The sequence below is a fragment of the Carica papaya genome, chromosome 6 (genome assembly GCF_054855325.1).
Source record: "Carica papaya isolate Zhongbai chromosome 6, ASM5485532v1, whole genome shotgun sequence".
NCBI classification, from domain to species: domain Eukaryota; kingdom Viridiplantae; phylum Streptophyta; class Magnoliopsida; order Brassicales; family Caricaceae; genus Carica; species Carica papaya.
This window is the reverse complement of record NC_142314.1, coordinates 27,105,269-27,125,894: the sequence shown is the minus strand read 5'-3', so window position 1 is coordinate 27,125,894 and position 20,626 is coordinate 27,105,269. Positions and strand designations below refer to the sequence as shown.

At 34.7% G+C, this 20,626-nt stretch overlaps 1 protein-coding gene across 1 annotated transcript; it reads left to right on the top strand.

The window, feature by feature from the left end:
• Positions 1–15,837: 15,837 nt before the first annotated feature.
• LOC110806820 (uncharacterized) lies at positions 15,838–19,157 on the top strand. Its single transcript, XM_088223152.1, has 2 exons — positions 15,838–16,154; positions 18,882–19,157. The coding sequence occupies exons 1-2, from the start codon at positions 15,945–15,947 to the stop codon at positions 19,071–19,073; spliced, it is 402 nt and encodes a 133-aa protein (XP_088079278.1). The 5' UTR covers positions 15,838–15,944; the 3' UTR covers positions 19,074–19,157.
• The last annotated feature ends 1,469 nt before the right edge of the window (positions 19,158–20,626 follow it).

Sequence of the window (20,626 nt, the reverse complement as noted above, 5' to 3'; positions counted from 1 at the left end):
AGACCGTAATCAAGTGTGCCCTTTACATAGTGAAGCATTCTTTTTATTGCTGCTAAGTGAGGAATTCTGGACATTGTATATATTACACCAATAAAATAAGCAATCTCAACTATTGTAATAGTTAAATAGATTAAACTATCAATAAATTATAGAAATTTTTAACATCCTTCAATGACTCTCTTTCAGCCTTCACCAATTTGAGATGTGGCTCCATTATAGTGGCTTTTTCTTTGGACTCCCCTATGCCAAAATGTTGTAAAAGCTTCCTCACATAGCTTTTTTGAGAAATAGAATACCATTGATTTGATTCTTAAATTTCTAGACCAAGAAAGAACTTGCCTTCCCCAAATTTTGTATCTTAAATTGAATAAAAAGTTTATTTTTTAACTTGAAAATTTATATATCTCCAGTAATTATCATATCATCTACATACAATAAGAATATCAAATGCATATTTGATTTTAATTTAATAAATAAACTAGAATTTGCAACATAAACTTTAAAGCCACAAAAAATAAAGTATTAGGCCACTTTACTATACGAAGCATGTGGTGCTTCCTTAAGGCCATATAATGTCTTCTTAAGTCGATAAATATGGTGAGGATATTGTTTCCATACACCTCCATCCTTTCCTATATGAATCATAGCAAACAAAAATACACTTGCTTGATTTCAGGTCAAGTTTAATTCAATTATATTTAGGAATATGAACATAGCAAATTAAACCAAATACCCAAAAGTAATTTGCATTTGGTTTTACATTATACAAGATCTAAAAAGGATAATTTTTTTTATCTAGCCATAATGGTAAATGATTTATTACATGGTATGCACATTAAAAAGCTTGAGCCCAAAGCTCTTGGGGGAGATTTTATCATGTAACCATGCAAGACTTGTTGAAGTGAGATTTACCAATTTTCTTTCTACAATGCCATTTTGTTGAGTGGTATTGGGATATGCCATTTGCCTTTGAATTTCATTTTTTCATAAAACTAAAAGAAATCTGTTGGCATAAACCCACCACTATTGTCACTCTTTAAGAACTTTATTTTATTGTCAAATTCATTTTTTATTTTGTTGTGGAAATGAATGAACTTGGAAAGTGCTTTATTTTTCTCCTCCAAAAATACACCATACTGAACATGGAGAAGTCATATACCATTATCATTTCATTTTGATAACCATTACAACTTGTTTTTTTTTTGTCCCATTAAGTTAGTGTGCACCAACTCAAATGAATCTTATCTACGATTGCATGAATTTTTGAAGCGAAAGCGATATGATTTGCCATAATGAAGTCTTGATAAATCACATTTTCATGTATATTCTTCAAGGTTAGCATGCGATCGATCAACCTTTTTGAAATTTTTTTTGCAACATTTGATAGCTCAAAAACCCAATCGAGCATATCAATTTGCAATATTATCGATCTGACTAGTTTTCTTCACATAAGGTTCATCTACTGACATAACAAATAAAGAGTATTTCTTCTCACCAGTTAAAATAACATAAGTAGAAATATTTTTCACATTATCAAGCACCTTTACATCATTTAGCTCAAATGAGATATACTTTTTAGAATTTGTAATTTGAGATACTGAAACCAATTTTTTTTTTCAAACCTAAAGCATGATAAACATAATTTAATTTGATGTTTGTATTATCAACACCAATCCTCACAACTTCTTTATTCACTATTGGAAAGGTAAAGTTGACTATTGTAACTATAACTATCTCTCCATCATGCTGATGTTGTGAATCATTTACAGTGACATGATGAGAACAGCCAGAATCAATAATCCACTATTGCTTGTAGCTTTCACAGTTGAAAAGAACTTGAACTAGAATTTGTTCAATAACAACGATTTTCCTCCCTTTAACTACTTCAATGATGAAGTATTGCTCCCAACTGAGTGATTCATTGCTTTTATTTACAATGTTTTCTTTGGAAAACCTCACCCTATAATTCTTTTTAATATGTCCAATTTTTTCACATCTATAACACTTGACAAATTTATTGTTTTGTGAGCTATCATTAATAGAGTTCTTCAACACTATATCATTTTCCGTTGTTCTTATTTTCAGCTATTGCATTTTTCTTGTTTTGCTTTCTTTTTTAGAAGAGAACAACATCCGAATCAAAACTCTTTGTCATTTGCCTTGTCAAAGCCTCTTGGTTGGAAAATAAATTTTCTAACTCTTCTATTAAAGGTTGTTTGGCCCATCCCTTGATGGGCATACCTCCTTCTTTATCCACGAATGAGAAAATGTCGTACTCTTGCTTTAATGATTTTCTCATTCAAGTCTAATTTTGAAATTTCAGAACAAATATTTTTAACTCGTTAGAAATATTGAGAAATGGACTCACCTCCTTATGTTAGCATTGCCAACTTATTCTCTAATAATTACAACCTGTTGTATTCTTTTGGCAAAACAACCTCTCTAGTGTCTCCCAAACTTCTTTTGGTGAATTAACATCACAAACATGGTAAATAAACTCTTTGTTGATTGAAGTCCTTAAAATAAAAAGAGCTTTACCATATTTAATCTTCCATTTCCTCTATGATTCAACATTTTTTAGAGTATCAATAGGAATTGATGCATCAGCACTAACAACAAGCTCCCACAGGTCTTGACCTTGAAGATAGGCTTCCATACACATTATCCAATACTTGTAATTTTTCCTACACATTTCTTAACACCATATTATGTACCTAATTTATTTTCCTCATTTGCTAGCTCCATTCTGCATATAAAAGAGCTTCCCCTTTATAACTTTTAATCTCTTCTAACAGAACAAATAACTTGATAGGCAAGAACAAAGAAAGAACTGTAAAAGTGTTAGAACCTGGCTCTAATACCAGAGAACAAAATAAAAAATATAGCAAGTTTATAAAGCAGTAATATGGGAATAAAAACATCATAGAATGTTTACTATTATTATGGAAAATTAATGTACAATACATCATATGCAAACTAAATATAGGCAAAGAACAAATGAAGTTAAACCCCTAAATTTGCAACCACTATAAGAAAACTTCCAACTAAATAATCTATAACCACTATAAGAAAACTTCCAACTAGATAATCTATAACCACTATATAAAATACTTCCAACTAAATTTATAACTGACACTCTATGATCTGATTTTATGTTTCTATAAAATAGGAAATGATTATAGATCTGGTAAATCAAAAGAAATTAAAAAGTAAGATACACTAATTTTTAACAATCTATACTTCTAGAGAACAAAAAAATACACAACATATAAACTGTCAACCCGATACAATGTAACATCTACTCATGGCATCCTACATGAATGTTGAACATATTTTAGTGAATAACATGAGATCACAACTATTATTGGAATTAATTGCAACAGTGAAAGACATATTCTTAGCTATCAGTATGACTATTATGAAGCATAAAAAATTCTACCTCGACACTTTATCCAAGGCCCTAACATTGTCTCAACTAGCATTTTCTCCTCACGCATGTCATCACTACTCAAAGCATCCTTGGAGACTTCTTTGTTCTTGTTCGACCAAATGGAACACCTAGGGCAAATGCAAGCCTGTGTGTGTGTGTGTGTCGACTCACAAAATAGCTTAAGTTTTTAAATATTTTGTTAACAAAGCATAAGTAATAAAGTCAAAATGGTTGTGTTGGTTTAAATTTTTAATATTAAGTAATTAGATTAAAAGACCATGGGTTCAAATTTCATCCTTAATTTCAAGCTGCTTTAATATATCGATGTGGCATCCAGTTAGAAAAAAAATTTCACATCATCTTTGATTACTATATTAACGCCATATAGCTGTCGATGTAGTGTTAATGTAATAGAAAAATAATATCTATGTGATTTAAAAAAAATAAAAGTATAAGTATTTAAATAAAAAAATAAAATAGGAGGAAGATATGTTATCTATTTAAGCCAATAATATACCGTAAATTCTTTTAGACTATAAAAAACATAAAATATTGAAAAAAATTCTAAAAAAAATTAATGAAAACAAAAGGAGTTTGCAAAAGTACAATCAGAGAAGTTTAATGAAATTTCTAAAAAAAAAAAACATGGCTGAAATCAAGGAATTTAAACCTGAATCAGGGAATAAAAACTTTGCAAATGCACATAAAGATTTAAAAAAAAAAAAAATTGGGCGAACTTCTTTGTGGTTCTTTAACATTTCATGTGTTTTCTTTCGAAAAAATTAAATGGTGATTTTAATATCCAAATTTATTTATATTACAATTGTAATACTTGTTCAAAACATAGTAACTTGATTGTAAATTTTTTAAAATTGATATAATTGGGCTTAAATTTCAAAAACTTTCGTGTAATTATATATATATATATATATGTTAATTCTTCCATACATTCTAAACACATATCCAATTATTTTTTTTCTGAAATCTCATAAAAGACTTAAGTAATTTTAATATAAAATTTTTTTTTTATCAAAAAATACCACTACCTATAAATTTAAGCCTTTTATTTTTTATGTGTTTTTTTTTAATTTCCTCTCTTTATTTTGGAAATTTGCCTCAGTTACATATATATATATATAATTTTTTTTTTGTGATTTCTAGTCTCATATATTGAAATTAATATTTGGGGTCCAAATTTAATTAGTTTTTATTGTAATTTCAATTGTTTTCATATGGTTAGAGATTTTAATTTACAAATAAATTACTATAAAAAAAAGAATCTTTTTTCTAATATTCTTTCTGTATGATGATGGATTCTATTCCTTTACTTAGTTATATTTTATTAGCATATGTGTATAAATATATTGAATTATTTGAATTAATTTTAATAGATAATAAAACTTAATGTCATACTACCATTATCCAATGAGTTGTGTGAGCTCAGAAGTGTATCAAATGTCAAAGAAAGGTAATGTGTAACGGCCTTGAAAATTTAAAAGAAAATATATAATAATTTAAGTGCGGAAGTGAAAGAAAAAATTAAGATTTACATCCCTTACACAATAACTTAAAAGTACTAAACAAACATCACGGAATAAATTCTCTGAAAGAAACACGAGAATGAGAAAAGTAAAGAAAAATATAAAGTATCTAGTATCTACTCGCAGTCTTCTTACGGATCAGGCTCAAGAATCAGGTCATCTTGATCCGAAATAGTTAAATAATGAATGAGCTATACTAACCCAGTAAGGATATCACACTATAACCTGTCACAGAAGTAAAGGTTGGTAGAAAATCAAAATAACTAATTGAGCAGTAGATTTAAACCAATACATTTATTTAAAATAAAACTATTTACCTTTTTACTTACCATTGGAGAATTCATGAAAATAAATTATAGAAGCAATAATATCATACATATCATAATTTCATGCATAATAAACCATAACGGTACATAATATAAATCCATATCCATTAACAATAGACGAACTCGTAACCATTTCTCGTTTCACCAGTCTATTAGTATCCATGGGGATCCATAGGGGTGTCCTCAATACACGTGAACCATTTTTCTTAACAATCTTAATTACAGAGCTGTCCTCATACCTCATCCGGTATGAGCGCCAAGACATTAAACCTCAACACCCCGTCCTGTATAAGGGTGAAACGGGCCGTCCTTATACCCCATCCGGTATGAGCACCAAATTACTAAGTCTCCATACCCCGTCCAGTATGAGACAACATTCTCGATAGGGTTCCCTATGAACTCGGTCCGTCCACCATCTCTCAGGATATCTAGTGAGACTGTCAACTTACCTGTTTATTATATCACACCCCTTTCCTATTTTTTCTTAGTCTCCGTTACCAAATCGAACACAATCACATAAACAATGAACATGCACCCGATAATGTAATCATATCTTAAATTCTAAAATCACAGAGTGGTCAAGTAAAATAGTAATACATGCATTTAAAACCCTAAACTAGATACCATCATGCATTTAAACTGTAAAATAAATCAACAGAGAACAATGTCCGATTCGGGCTCCATTAGCAATCTGTAATTAATTATGCATAATTATTTAATTTGTACAAAAGACCGTATTATCATTTATTTGAACTTCAATTCTATAATAAGAAATAGGGTGAGGGGTCCTTACTTGATTTGACGTCGAAAAGCTAAATGGCTTATTGCACCTACAGGCGGTTCCTAGGTTCCCTAAATTTTTCGTCATAAACTGAAATGCGCTCACGGTGCCTACAAATGTCCCAAATAACCCAAAAATTAGACACAGAACCTACTCGGCCAATTTCAGAAATCCGGCACGGCGGCTCCGCTATGCTTCAGGAAACGACACTGTCGTCCGCTGCGGCGATCAGTCTCGGGTTGGCTGTTTTCGGCCGAATTCAGCCAAATTTGCATCGTTTCCTACGAGAAAACACACTTAAAGCCCTCGGTGGGCCGAAAGAATGTAGAAAACTGAAACTCACCGGCAGTGGGACTCTTCGGTGCAGCGGCCCCTCCGGCTCACATTGCGATTGGGTGTTTTGCTCTAGTCAGCTTGTAGAGAAGGAAACGATGATCACAACGGTGGAAAAATTACATCGAATGAGAATCGAAAAGGGCCTCGTCGGAGGCATTTTTTAAAACATCCTGTGGCGGCGCCGCCGAGCTTCGGCAGCATTTTCTGGCCAATTAGCCAGTTCTTTCACTCCAATTTGGCCATGGGTTGGTTTAAAATTAAATTTTGTGCAATAGAGAAAATATTCATCTCGTTTGGCAGTCGAAAATTGCTTCAGGGTGGCGGCGGGTGCCCACGGTCGGCTCCCCAGCAGCTGGGCTGTCTTCTCCTGTGATGGGCTTTGGCGACTAACGTTAGGGTTTGGGTGCGGATGGGGTTATTTATACCCATCCGCTTTTGATCTGGGCCGTTTATCGCTTTTGATATGGACTGTCTGATCGGATTAAATAGGGAGTGAATATGGATCATTCATCGCGATTCAATCTGGACCGTCCGTGCGCGATTCAATCTAGGTCGTTCGTGCGCGATTTAATCTGGGTCGTCTATGCGCGTTTTCAATCTGGGTCGTCCGTGGGCACGGGAACGGATATCAGTTGTTCAATCGTGCACACGCGAATTGCCCTCGTGGCTCTCTCCCCCCCCCCCCCCCGCGTGGCCTCCCGTGTCAGTGCCTGTGCCACCTGGCACGTCCTGATTGGTCGGGGCTGCTGATCGAGCATCTGACGTGGTGAAATTTTTTTAAATTATATTTTGACCCCCGGTTTTCAATTTTTCTTTCCAAAATACCCCCAGAACCCAAATTTTTACCTCTTTTTTCCAAAATTATTTTCAATTAAATCCTCAATTAATTTTTACCCTTTATTATTATTATTTTCATTAAATTAAAATAAAATAAAATAAACCAAATTAAATTTAATTAACAAATAATTATATATATAAATGAAAAAAATAAATGTTGGGTGTTATAACTTTCCCCTCCTTAAAAGAAATTTAATCCCTCAAATTTGTCCTTTACTCTTGATCGAACAACTAGGGATACTAGGCTCTGAAGTCTGATTCTAGCTCCCATGTAGCCTCCCTTGGTGTATGGTTTTGTCATATGACCTTTACAAAGGATATTTTTCGGTTGCAGAGTAATATGCTCTTTTGATCCACAATGTCGACTGATACTTCCTCGTAGGATAAATCCTCCTGGAGTGGAAGAGGATCGTGTGTCGGGACATGAGAGGGATCCGAGTTATAATTGCGTAGCTTGGATACATGAAACACATTGTGGACTTTAGAAAGTTCCGGATGCAGTGCTAGTCTGTAGGTGGCGGTACCAATCCTGTCTAAGACTTCAAATGATCCAATAAATCGGAGGTTCAGTTTTTCCCTCCTATCGAACCTACTGATTCCCTTGAGGAACATCCGGTCGCCTTCCTCAAATTCTAAATCTCTCATCCGGGTGTCCGCATAACTCTTCTGCATTCTCTGAGCCGTCTGAATGTTCTTCTTGATCTTAACTATTTTGGATGTAGTTTCCTCTACCAGCTTTGGGATGAATAGTTTTTTATCGTCCACTTCTTTCCAACAAATCAGCTATCTACATGGGCACCCATATAACGCCTCGTACGGAGTCATGTCAATACTCGTTTGGTAACTGTTATTGTAGGCGAACTCTATCAGGGGTAGATGGTCGTCCTAATGGCCTCCGGAGTCAAGGACAAAAGCTCGGAGCATATTCTCAAGTGTACGAATTGTTCTTTCTGACTGTCCATCAGTCTGATGGTAGAATGCAGTACTGAGGGATAACTTCGTTCCCATGGCTTGTTGAAAGCTACTCCAAAATCGAGAAGTGAACTTTGGGTCCCTATCGGACACCACTATCATTAGGACTCCATGTAATGTGACTACTTCCCAGATATACACTCTTGTTAACTTGTCCAAGGGATCAGTCACTCTGATGGCCAAGAAGTGGGAAGACTTGGTAAGCCGGTCGACAATTACCCACATGGCATCATGTCCTGACCGTGCCTTAGATAATCCTGTCATGAAGTCCATTGTGATATGTTCCCACTTCCATTATGGGATCGGTAATGGCTGAAGTAGCCCGCTTGGGTGCTGATGCTCTGCCTTGACCTGTTGAAATACTAAACACTTAGAAACAAAATCTGCTATATCTTTTTTCATTATGTTCCACCAAAATCGAGGTCGCATACTTTGATACATTTTAGTGCTTCCGGGATGCATAGTAAACTTTGAGCTATGGGCTTCTGTCATTTGTCTCTCTTTAACTCACTGTCACCTGGAACACACACCCTATTCTGGAATCAGAGTAACCCATCAAAAGAGACTCAGAATTCTGAGCTAACTCTCTGTTCTACATCTTTCTTGATGGCTATAAGGGCGGGATCGGTTGACTGAGTTTCCCTTATTCTCTGGATTAGCTCAGGCTGAACGGTCAGATGGCCCAAACATGTGACTCTCCTCAAATTCTGAAGCCGAACCTGTTGTGTGGCCCCAATCTACCTGCATTCTGAAACTATCAAATCGGCTAATATACCTTTACTTTTTCTACTGAATGCATCGGCTATCACGTTGTCCTTACCTAGATGATACAAGATATCACAATCATAGTCCTTAAGAAGTTCTATCCACATTCTCTTACGTATGTTGAGATCATTTTGAGTGAATATGTGTTTTAAACTCTTGTGATCGGTATAGATCTAAAAGGTCGCTCCATATAAATAATGACACCAAGTCTTCAATGCGTGTATGATTGCGGCGAGCTCTAAGTCATAGGTAGGATAGTTTTTCTCATGATTTTTTAACTGTCTGGACCCATAGGCTATTACCTTCCCATACTGCATTAAAACACAACCCAGGCCTAGATATGAGGCATCACTGTAAACTGTATATCTCCCCGATCCACTCGGTAAGGCCAGCACAAGTGTAGTAGTCAACTATTTTTTTAGTTTTGAAAAACTTCTTTCACAGTCCTCATTCCACTCAAACTTGACATTCTTCTTTGTGAGCCGGGTCAGGGGAGCGGCTAGACTAGAAAATCATTCAACAAACTTGCGGTAATAGCCCGTCATTCCTAGAAAGTTAGAGATCTTTTTAACTGATATCAATTTCTCCCAGCCGAGTACCGCTTCAACATTTTCAGGGTTCACTGATACTCCATCCTTAAATATGATGTGTCCTAGGAAGGTGGTCTGCTCAAGCCAAAATCCACAGTTACTCAACTTTGCATATAGTTTCTTTCTTTTGAGAACCTACAAAACCTGAGCGAGATGGTGAACATGATCCTCTTTGCTTTTTGAATAAACCAGAATGTCATCGATGAACACAATAACAAATTGATCTAAGAATTGTCTGAAGACCCTATTTATCATATCCATGAATATGGTTAGGGCGTTGGTTAGACCAAATGGCATGAACAGGAACTCATAGTGTCCGTACTTGGTTCAAAAAGCTATCTTGGGAAAGTCTTCTGTCCTAATTTTCACCTGATGGTAACCTAAACGTAGGTCTATTTTGAAGAAGACCTGCGCACTCTGCAACTGATCGAAGAGGTCATCAATTCTAGGGAGAGGATATTTGTTCTTGATTGTGACTCTGTTTAATCCTCTGAAATCAATACATAGTCTCAATGTTACATCTCCCTTTCTGGCAAAAGTGACTTCAGCACTCCAAGGGGACACATTATGTCTGATAAAACTATTGTCCTGCAATTCAGTGATCTGTTTCCTCAGTTTCTTCATCTCGATGCAGCTCATGCGATAAAGAGCAATCGAAATACGCTAGGTGTATGGCTGTAGGTCTATGGTGAATTCGACTTTCCTGTCCACTAGCAGTCCGGGTAGTTCATCCAAAAATACGTCTGGGAAGTCTCGGATTACCGGAATCTCTTGAATACAATTCTCTTTCTTGGGTTTGCCTAGTTAGAGAAAACAATAGGGTTAAAGTACTCGACGAATAAGAAAACTTGCCAGTAAGGAATAAGTACTAAATGATTTTATTAATTTGTAAATGGCTCCTCATTAGGAGGATTGAATACAACCTTCTTGCTAAAATAATCTACAGTGGCGTGATAGGCCGCTATCCAATTCATTCCTAAAATTACATTGAAATCTCCCGTGTCTAATTCTATTAGGTCCACACTCAATTTTCTATCTACTATCTCTACGATACAAGCCCTGTAGAAAACTTCTTCCAATAGTGTTATACTCCCAACAGTAGACACAAACAACATAGAATCAAGTTTATCAAGTAATACATTAAATTTGAATGCAAAAATAGGTGAAACAAATGAATGCGATACACCAGTGTCAATCAAAACATTAGCAAGATAGTTAAAAATAGTGTACATACCCTGTACTATATTTGGGTTGACTTCGACATCCTGTTGGGTGAGGTTGTAAGCTCTACCCTAGATAGGAGGTCTGCTATAATTCTGGTTCCTTCGGCACACTCTCGCATAATGCTGGACATTACCACATATGCCACAGGTGTTGTTGAGGTGGTAACAGGGTCGGTCCCTGTGATCCCTGCTGCAATGCTGATAGATCTTACCACGTCCTACCAGTGGAGCCTAAGAGGGAGCCTGGATCACCGGTATGGGCCTCTTGTTTTGTTGGACAGACACAGTAGGTGTTGGTATACGGGGTGGAGTTGAGTGTCTGAGGTTCCCTGCTGCCTAAGAGAGGGTGTGGAAGCTCCTCTCCACTAGCTGTGCCTTAGCCAGAACGGCCGAATAGGTCCTGAGCTCCAGCACAAACAAATGCTATCTAATCTCTGGGCGGAGGCCCCACTGGAACCTCCTAGCCTTCCTGCCTTCATCTAACAACATCTTAGAGGAGTATTGGCCCAACTCTAGGAACTTACGAGTATATTCTAACACAGTCATGTTCCCCTAGACCAAGTGGACGAACTCCATCTCCTTCAGATGTCAGAGATGCTTTGGGAGGTACTCTGTATTAAAGGCTGATAGGAACTGTTCCCAAGTAACCGAAACAGGTAAGGTGGCTTGTTTGAGTTCCCACCAACGATCTGCTTCTCCCACTAGCATGTAGGTAGCAAGGGTGACTTTTTGCTCAAAAGTCACCCCTAAGGTCTTGAAGGCCTTCTCTATCTCTGCCAACCAGTACTCAACATCTTCAAAAGAGGATCCCCTTACAAAAATGGATGAGTTTAGTCTCTTGTACCTCTCTATGTAGCCAGGGTCAATCGTGGGAGGAACTAAGTCTTGTGGAAAAAGGAATGGGCCAGGCGGAGGGTAGATTGAGGGGCCCTGTGGTGGTACTTGCTGATACAGTGGAGGCACCAGATTGTACTGTTGCAGTGTTGGGTGATACTATGGAGGAGCAAGGTCATACCGGAGTGGCTCGGGATCCTCTCGTTGGAGTGGTGGCTCAGCCTGTGGTAGTTGGGGAGGGTCAGGTAGCTTCTTCCTCTCCTCTCGACCCTGCTGGGCAGCAATGAGTCTCTCTAGTATCTCAAATATCCTGTTAACGTCCTCCCTAAGCGAACCATCCCGGGCTGCTCGGTTTAGTGAGGGTCTTCCTCTTCTCATCTCTCTGTACCTGCATTTCATAAGAAAATGTTGAGTGATAATTCATTGGTTTGTGTTTCTCTAAATATTATTATGTAAGGGACGGGTCCGAGGAACGCGGCTCTAATACCAACTGTAATGACCCCGAAAATCCAAAAGAAAATTTATAATAATTTAAGTGCAGAAGCGAAGTAAAAAGTTAAGGTTTATATCCCTTACACAATAACTTAAAAGTACTAAACAAACATCACGGAATGAATTCTCTAAAAGAAACACGAGAAATGAGAAAAGCAAAGAAAAATATAAAGTATCTAGCATCTACTCACAGTCTTCTTGCGGATCGGACTCGGAAATCAGGTCATCTTGATCCGAAATAGTTGAATAATGAATGAGCTACACTAGACCAGTAAGGACATCACACTATATCCCGTCACAGAAGTAAAGGTTGGTAGAAAATTAAAATAACCAATGGAGCAGTAGATTTAAACCAATACATTTATCTAAAATAAAATCATTTACCCTTTTACTTACCATTAGGGAATTCATGAAAACAAATTATAGAAGCAATAATATCATATAGATCATAATTTCATGTATAATCAACCATCACGGTACATATTATAAATTCATATCCATTAATAATAGACGAACTCATAACCGTTTCTCGTTTCACCAATCTACTAATATCCATGGGGATCCATAGGGGTGTCCCCGCTACACGTGAACTATTTTCCTTAACAATCTTAATTACAGAGCCGTCCCCATACCCCGTCCGGTATGAAAGTGAAGCGGGCTGTCCTCATACCCCGTCTGGTATGAGCACCAAATTACCAAGTCTCTATACTCCGTCCGGTATTAGACAACGTTCACGATGGGGTCCTTATGAAGCCGGTCCGTTCACCATCTCCCAAGATATTTAGTGAGGCTGTCAACTTACCTGTTTATTATATCACACCCCTTTCCTATTTTTCTTAGTCTCCGTTACCAAATCAAACACAATGACATAAATAATGAACATGCACCCGGTAATGCAATCATATCTTAAATCCCAAAATCACACAATGGTCAAGTAAAATAGTAATACATGCATTTAAAATCCTAAAGCAGATACCATCATGCATTTAAACTGTAAAATAAATCAACGTATAAAAATATCTAATTCGGGCTCCATTAGCAATCCGTAATTAATTATGCATAACTATTTAATTTGTACAAAAGACCGTATTATTATTTATTTGAACTTCAATTCTATAATAAGAAATAGGGTGAGGGGTCCTTACTTGATTTGACGCTAAAAAGCTAAATGGCTTACTGCGCCTACGGGCGGTCCCTAGGTTCTCTAAATTTTTCTTCGGGAACTGAAACGTGCTCACGGTGCCTACAAATGTCCCAAATAATAAAAAAATTAGACCCACGACCTACTCGGCCAATTTTAAAAATCCGGCGTTGCCGCCTACGGCGGCGATCCACCTCGGGTTAGCTGTTTTTGGCCAAATTTAGCCAAATTTACATCGATTCCTGTGAGAAAAGACACTTAGTTCCCTCGGTGGGCTGAAAAATGTAGAAAATCAAAACTCACCGACAGTGGGGCTCTTCGGTGCGGCGGCTCCTCCAGCTCACATTTCAATTGGGTGTTTTGCTCTAGTTAACCTGTAGAGAAGGAAACGGTGATCACAACGGTAGAAAAATCACATCGAATGGGAATCTAGAAGGGCCTCATCGGAGACGTTTTCTGAAACACCTCGCAGTGGCGCCGCCGAGCTTTGGCGGCATTTTCTGGCCAATTAACTGGTTTTTTCACTCCGATTTGGCCACGAGTGGGTTTAAAATTGAATTTCGTGCAAGAGGAGAAATGTTTACCTCGTTTGGCTGTCAAAAATTGCTCCGGTGCGGCAGCGAGTGGCAGCGGTCGGCTCCCCGGCGACTGGGATGTCTTCTCTAGCGAGGGGCTTTGATGGATAAGGTGAGGGTTTGGGTGCGTATGGGGTTATTTATACCCATCAGCTTTTGATCTGGGCTGTCCATCATTTTTGATCTGGACTGTCCGATCGCGATTAAATAGAGAGTGAATCTGGACCATTCATCGCGATTCAATCTGTGCCATCCGTGCACGATTCAATCTAGACCATTCGTGCGTGATTCAATCTGGGCTGTCCGTGCGCGTTTTCAAATGGGTCGTCCGTGCGCCTGGGAACGGATCTCTGCCGTTCGATCGCGTGCACGCAGATCGCCTACGTAGCCTCCCGCGTCAGCGCCTCTGCCACCTGACGCGTCCTAATTGGTCGGGGCTGCTGACCGGACATTTGACATGGCGAAATTTTTTTAAATTGCGTTTTGACCTCCCGGTTTCCGATTTTTCTTTCAAAGATACCCAAAAACCTAAATTTTCACCCCTTTTTTTCAAAATTATTTTCAATTAAATGCTCAACCAATTTTTACCTTTTTATTATTATTATTATTTTTTATTAAATTAAATTAAAATAAAATAAACTAAATTAAATTCAATTAACAAATAATTATATATATATAAATAAAAAAAATAAATGTTGGGTGTTACATAATGAGACTAGAAGACATCAAGAAAAATGAAAATGGGAGCAATGCTTCAAGAACAAATTATATAAAGTTCATTTACTATATATATATTTTTTGACTGTCTAATAATATTTTCTTGCTATTTTTAGAGAATCATTGATGAACTTTTTATTTTTTTTTTTTTTTTGAGAGATAAAGTGTTAAACGACTTTAGAATAGTGTCGAAAGAAAATACAATTATCGATTTTTCAAAATTAATATTTTTCTTGCAATAAGTTCTAAACTATCGCTTATTACGACTTGAGAACACTTTATTCTCGATCGAATAAGCAATTGCTTTTACTCAAATTCCTTATATTTATTACTAAATATAACCCAATGCAAATGTATGAAAATAAATTTAATATCTAATATCCAATAAGAGTTGTTGACAAATAGATTTAGTTCAATAATTAACATACTTGAAAAATCTCCATAAACTTTTTTGTTGATTCATGATTATAAAGTCCTTTGTCCAGTGTCTAGTCTTATCCTAGTGGTTACAAATATCAATTTTATTTTAATCTTTGCACATGTTCTAAAATTTTTTCTAGAATTATTTTGAATATTTAAACTTGAAAATCTTCCTCTACATTGCATTAATGATTTACTTTCTTACTTCACTCTAAAAGAATTTGCAAGAAAATTTCATATCATGCGTTTGTTATTACGGCTTTGATGGAAGAAAATTTAGTTGGGAGAATTCATATTCTTTGTGAAGTAACCTATTTAATGTATACATGACTCTAATATGCTTTTTCTTTTTGGTGCTATAAAAGAATTTCTTTTTCTATTATCAAGAAATAAGGAACCTTCATGGTAACACCACAATTATACATTAACATTACATGAAGTCATTAAATTTTTTTCATTACTAGAGCTTTATAGTTTATTTCTTCGAGCCCCTTCATAGCTAAAAATTAAGTCATTCTTTTTTTTTTTGTCTGCAAATCACCCATGTGTTATGATTTTGAAAATTCGATATTTTTTATAATTAAAAACTTAGTACTCTCTCTTTTATATTGTATAGTAGAATTTTTTACCTAATTGTTTAAATTTTTAATCACATTTTTTAATTGATATAATAATGGAAGCTCCCAGAATATAATTCAATGGGCTACTAACCTAAATTTTTTATAATCTGATCTCTCTTTATATAATTAATATTTTATTTTAATATACTTTTCCCTTGTTAAAAGAAAGACACAACACGTCGTCGTTTTGTGAGAAAATTTGATATATTTTTCCACCATTATAATAGAGTAAAAACCACCATCAGTCTCTCTCTCACCCAATTTTCTCACCAGCTCTCCGCTCCCTCTTATCTCTCTCCCTGAAATTCAAAAGCCATATATTTTGAGGGTTCCGTAGAGCTTTCATGTTTGAATTTGGGGATGAGCTAACACTGGAGAGCGACTACAAAATTCCATGGCTGATATGGATTCAGATATTAGTTCTCTTTCTTCTCATCTTTCTTCTCTATTTTGTCAGTATTTCCCCCTTGGATCTACAAGAAACTTCAATCTCTACAACCTCTCCTCAGCTCAACACTACTATCTCCACGGTTTTTACCCTAAACCGCTCGCAGGTACGTAACTTATTGTTCTTTTTTCTTCTCCGCTTGATTTGGATGTACGAGATGCTTGTATGTCGTTTGTGTTTGTTTGGATTTAGGATAATATCACACCAAATAAAAATTCAAAGCGAGATAAACTTGATTCTGACCTCAAATTTATTCCACCCAAGTCCGACTCTAATTCAATCTTGAAGCAAAAGAAATATAAAAACACTCTACACGCAATCTGAAAAATCACTTTATTTTTGCCAGCCTCTTTCTGGGCTTTGGCATTAGTCTTGCCGACCTCTTTCTAGGTTTTTCTTTTTGGCCTTTCATTACATTATTATTATTATTATTATTATTATTAAATTATGATTATTACTATTATAATAGTGCTGTAGTTTTGGATGGAATGAATAGTTATGAATATGGTAGATATCATTTGTAGAAAATGATGAGGATGCATGTTATCCAAAATTTTTTAATCTCATTCTAATTTGTGTTACTATTTTAAATAAAAGTTTATAAACTAAAATTTTATCTTAAACTAAAATTTAAATAATCTTAAATTAGAACTTCAATAATTGCAGGATTATAATTTGGTCACGTTTTCCAAAGTTAGCTGAATATTCATTGATCCCCAGTGCCTTCCCTTTTTTTTTTTTTTTTAAAGTCAAATGTTAAAAACATGAGTTTGTTATTAAAACATAAAATAAAAAACAATAAATACATAGTTTTGATAAATGGATTATGATAAAATTATAATAATGATTAAGTTTTTAATCGTATGGAAGTTTTTATTATTTTAATTTTAACATAATTATTTAAATATAACAACAAATTTTATATCAAAAATATTATTATTTTTTTTTTTTACAAAAAGAACTTTGTTGAGCTTTAGTTTTGACTTTTACTTTTAAAGTACAAGAATTTTGAAGTAAAAATTTCAAATTGATTAAAAACATTTTCCTTTTCAAAATAGTTATTATATTATTGATAAAGTATACAAATATTAATTATAACTTTATTGAATTTTGGACTCTTTTCAGTTTAAACTTACATTCATATTTTATTAGTTAATAACAATTGATTGAAATATTAGTTAGTTAAACACAACTTAATTTTATGATTAAATTAAAATCAAACTCAATCCAAATAGTATAAAGGGCATTGGAATAATTAAATACCATATTAATCGGATTGCATTCACTATGACATTGACATATATAATTGTTTATAGAAATTCATTTTTTTAGATGTATCTCATCTCGATTGAAAGTATATTCTTTTAGTAAATAACTGGGAAATCAGTATGACCTAAGTTAGATAACCAGCCCTTCTGGTAGGTTGAAGAGCCATAATGGGTTGCTCATTTTTTCAAGAGGAAAGAGATTATTAGCTTCATTTAATCATGGCTCCTCCCAACCTCAACTTTGCAAACGCATATATAAAATAAAGCAACTGTCTAGTTATGTAGTGCTCTAACCATATCTTACAGCATTTGACATATATGATTTTGTGTATATTATCAGTAATTTCTTTACTCATTTGACATATATGATTTTGTGTATATTATCAGTAATTTCTTTACTTACTTAGGTAATAATTGTTTTACCGGGTAACAAAATTGAAAGAAGGCATTATACAATAGTGAAAAAATAAAATTATATTTTTATCAAAAGAAGAGAGAGAGAGAGAGAGAGAGACCACATCACCCCGTGACTCTTAACTTAAACTATAAATTATAGATAGGATCAAACTTCAAAGTGAGGTGAAAAAAGAGAAGATTTGGCTAACCTGGTCCTGTTGTTTCACTTGTTTGGATAAATTACTCGAAAGGATTTCTATATTAGGGTAAGATAAAACAGATATACATATGCCTTCCCTACTTAGCCAGGGACCCAGGGAATTAAAGAGAGAGAGAGAGAGAGAGAGAGAGAACGTCTGAGAAAGCCTGATAGTTTTGAACATTCTCCATAAATAGGACTGATGATCCAAGTTTTTAATATTTATTATGAGAAATCCTGATAATTTATCTCGCTAACAGCATGGTGTTGGAGGTGGAAGGTTGTCCTGCAACTTCACGTTTCTTTTTCTCCAGTGCTTGTTTTTGTTTTTATTGATTTGGATAAAAAGGCTCTGACATTAATTGATGTAGGAAAAAATTGCTGATGAATTTGCTAGATCTCTTTCAAGCTTATCAAAAAGTTTTGGTAATGTTTAAACTAGCGAATAGTCTTTAAATCCAGTAAGTTTTCATTGGAATATTCACCCAGAAAACAAGAAATGCTTGGAAATGCTTCCAATGTAATAATTATTTTATTAAAGAATAACATATGAGTTTATTAGAATTGAACTTTTTATCCTTTACAACCCATAATTATTATTTACTTGAACCGTTCACAACAATAATCCTAGAACAGCAATACTTGCTAACACAGATAGTCAATACTAAACAAATAGGAAATTGAAGCATAACTAATTTAGGAAATAAATCATCACTAAATTAAATATATAATACCATATTACCGATCTATTTAAATTCATAATAAATATTAATGCAAGCATTATGTCCACTATTCTTCTATGCATTAATTGGCCCAAGTTTATGTTTTCATTGTTTATTCATAGAATTTTGGGTGGGATGAAGTTTTGTTGATTGTGAATTGATAAAAATATCAAATTGATCAGTCAATGTTCCCTAGAATTTTCTATAGACCTCTATGAGACAGAGTCTTTTCTGTGCAATTTTTGCAGATAGAGGAAAACCAAATGATGAAAGGTGAGGTGGCAACCGGCACAAGTAGTAGAGTAGAAGAGATTGTAGAAAGTGAACCGAGGCTTCCATTCCACCCGTGTTATTATGTAAGGCTTGCTAAGTCGGCATTCCTTAAGTGTCTAGGTCTCGACTTTTCATCAGATAATTCTGAACAAAGAAAACAATCTTAAATACATTTCTTCTCTATGTATTTGGGGTCTCTAGTAAAGAGCAAAGTAATGAAACAAAGGGAAGAATCAATTCCATATTGTTAAGTAGATGTCTACTCTAATTTAATTTTGACTATTTGCTACTTTTTTCTTTGATGGTTTTAGTTCTTTTCTTTTTAAAAAAAGTACTGTTTGATGAACTAAGTTAAAGTGATGTTTTCTTGTCCATAAAAAAGTTCTAAAAGTTGATAAAATTAACTGAAACATAGTATAATAAGGTCTCTTTTTCTTCATTTCTCATTAAATTCTTAGGTAGTCAATTTTTTAATTCGTAGTTGAGATTTAAGTGTGAGGAAAAGGGAAAGAAATGTCATCTTGTATTGTGTTGGTTAAAGTTAGGGGGAAAACAACTCACTGTTTCTTGCACATTACCACACAACTCGCAGTGCGGAATTCGGAAAACAAATAAAAGTGAGAATTGCTACTAATATCTATTGTATGTAAAAAATATGTACGGTTCATCAAACAAAAAATTTAAATAGAAATAGTACGACATAAAAAATTATTTGGCACCATGTTGTAATATGGACTAACCAACCATGTCTAATTTTGTTGCACCTTTGGATAGGCTCTTGCTAAATACTATGTTCATTGGATATTCATATGATTAAATCAAACTTACTAAATAGAGAAATGTTGCTAGGTAGAAATGTGTATTATGTAAAACCTAAAAGGGTGGGTTCCTTTCTTCCAAATGAGGTTTCCCTCTCTCTAGTAGTGTGTCAACCATTTTTACCTAAAATTGCAACCAAATATTCATTATTTCCTACTCTTTTAAGATTGTTTGATTTTTTAGTCAATCTTTTTTTCATCTTCTCAAAGTAACATTCTCTATTGAAGTATTCTCTCGAATGCAACAATATGTAAAAGATTTGGAGCTAGTCATTAAAAAAAAAAAACAGGATATCTTGTTTAGCAATAGAGCTAATGGTGGATAACGACCGTCAATTTTGATGGAAAAATTGTATGTCTCTCTTATACAAATGAATTCATATATATAAAATAGTCATAAGGCCACAAGAAACCTATTATAATCAAATCTCCTTAATTCTGACTCATAAGGTCTCCATAATCCTGTACAATCATATATCTTTAATTATGACTCCTAAGATCTCCTTAATTCTAGCCTTAAGACCTCCTTAATTTTGGTCTCTAATACTCCCCTTCAAGTTGGTGCATGAAGATTACGAATGTCCAACTTGAACAATAAATGTTCAAATTGGTGTCTACTAAGTCCCTTAGTCAATATATCTACCAACTGCTTATAAGTACGCACATGAGTTACGCACATGAGATGTAGCAATATTCTCTCCTTGTATTTCATCCTGAACAAAACGATAATCGATCTCAATATGCTTTGTCATTTCATGATAAATTGGACTAGTAGTAATATGCAATGTCGTTTGGCTATCATGGTATAAATAGGCAGGACTTTTGTTTGTCACTCCCAAGAACAGTACAAGTCTTTTCAAACACTTAAATTCACAACTTGTAGTAGTCATGGAACGATATTT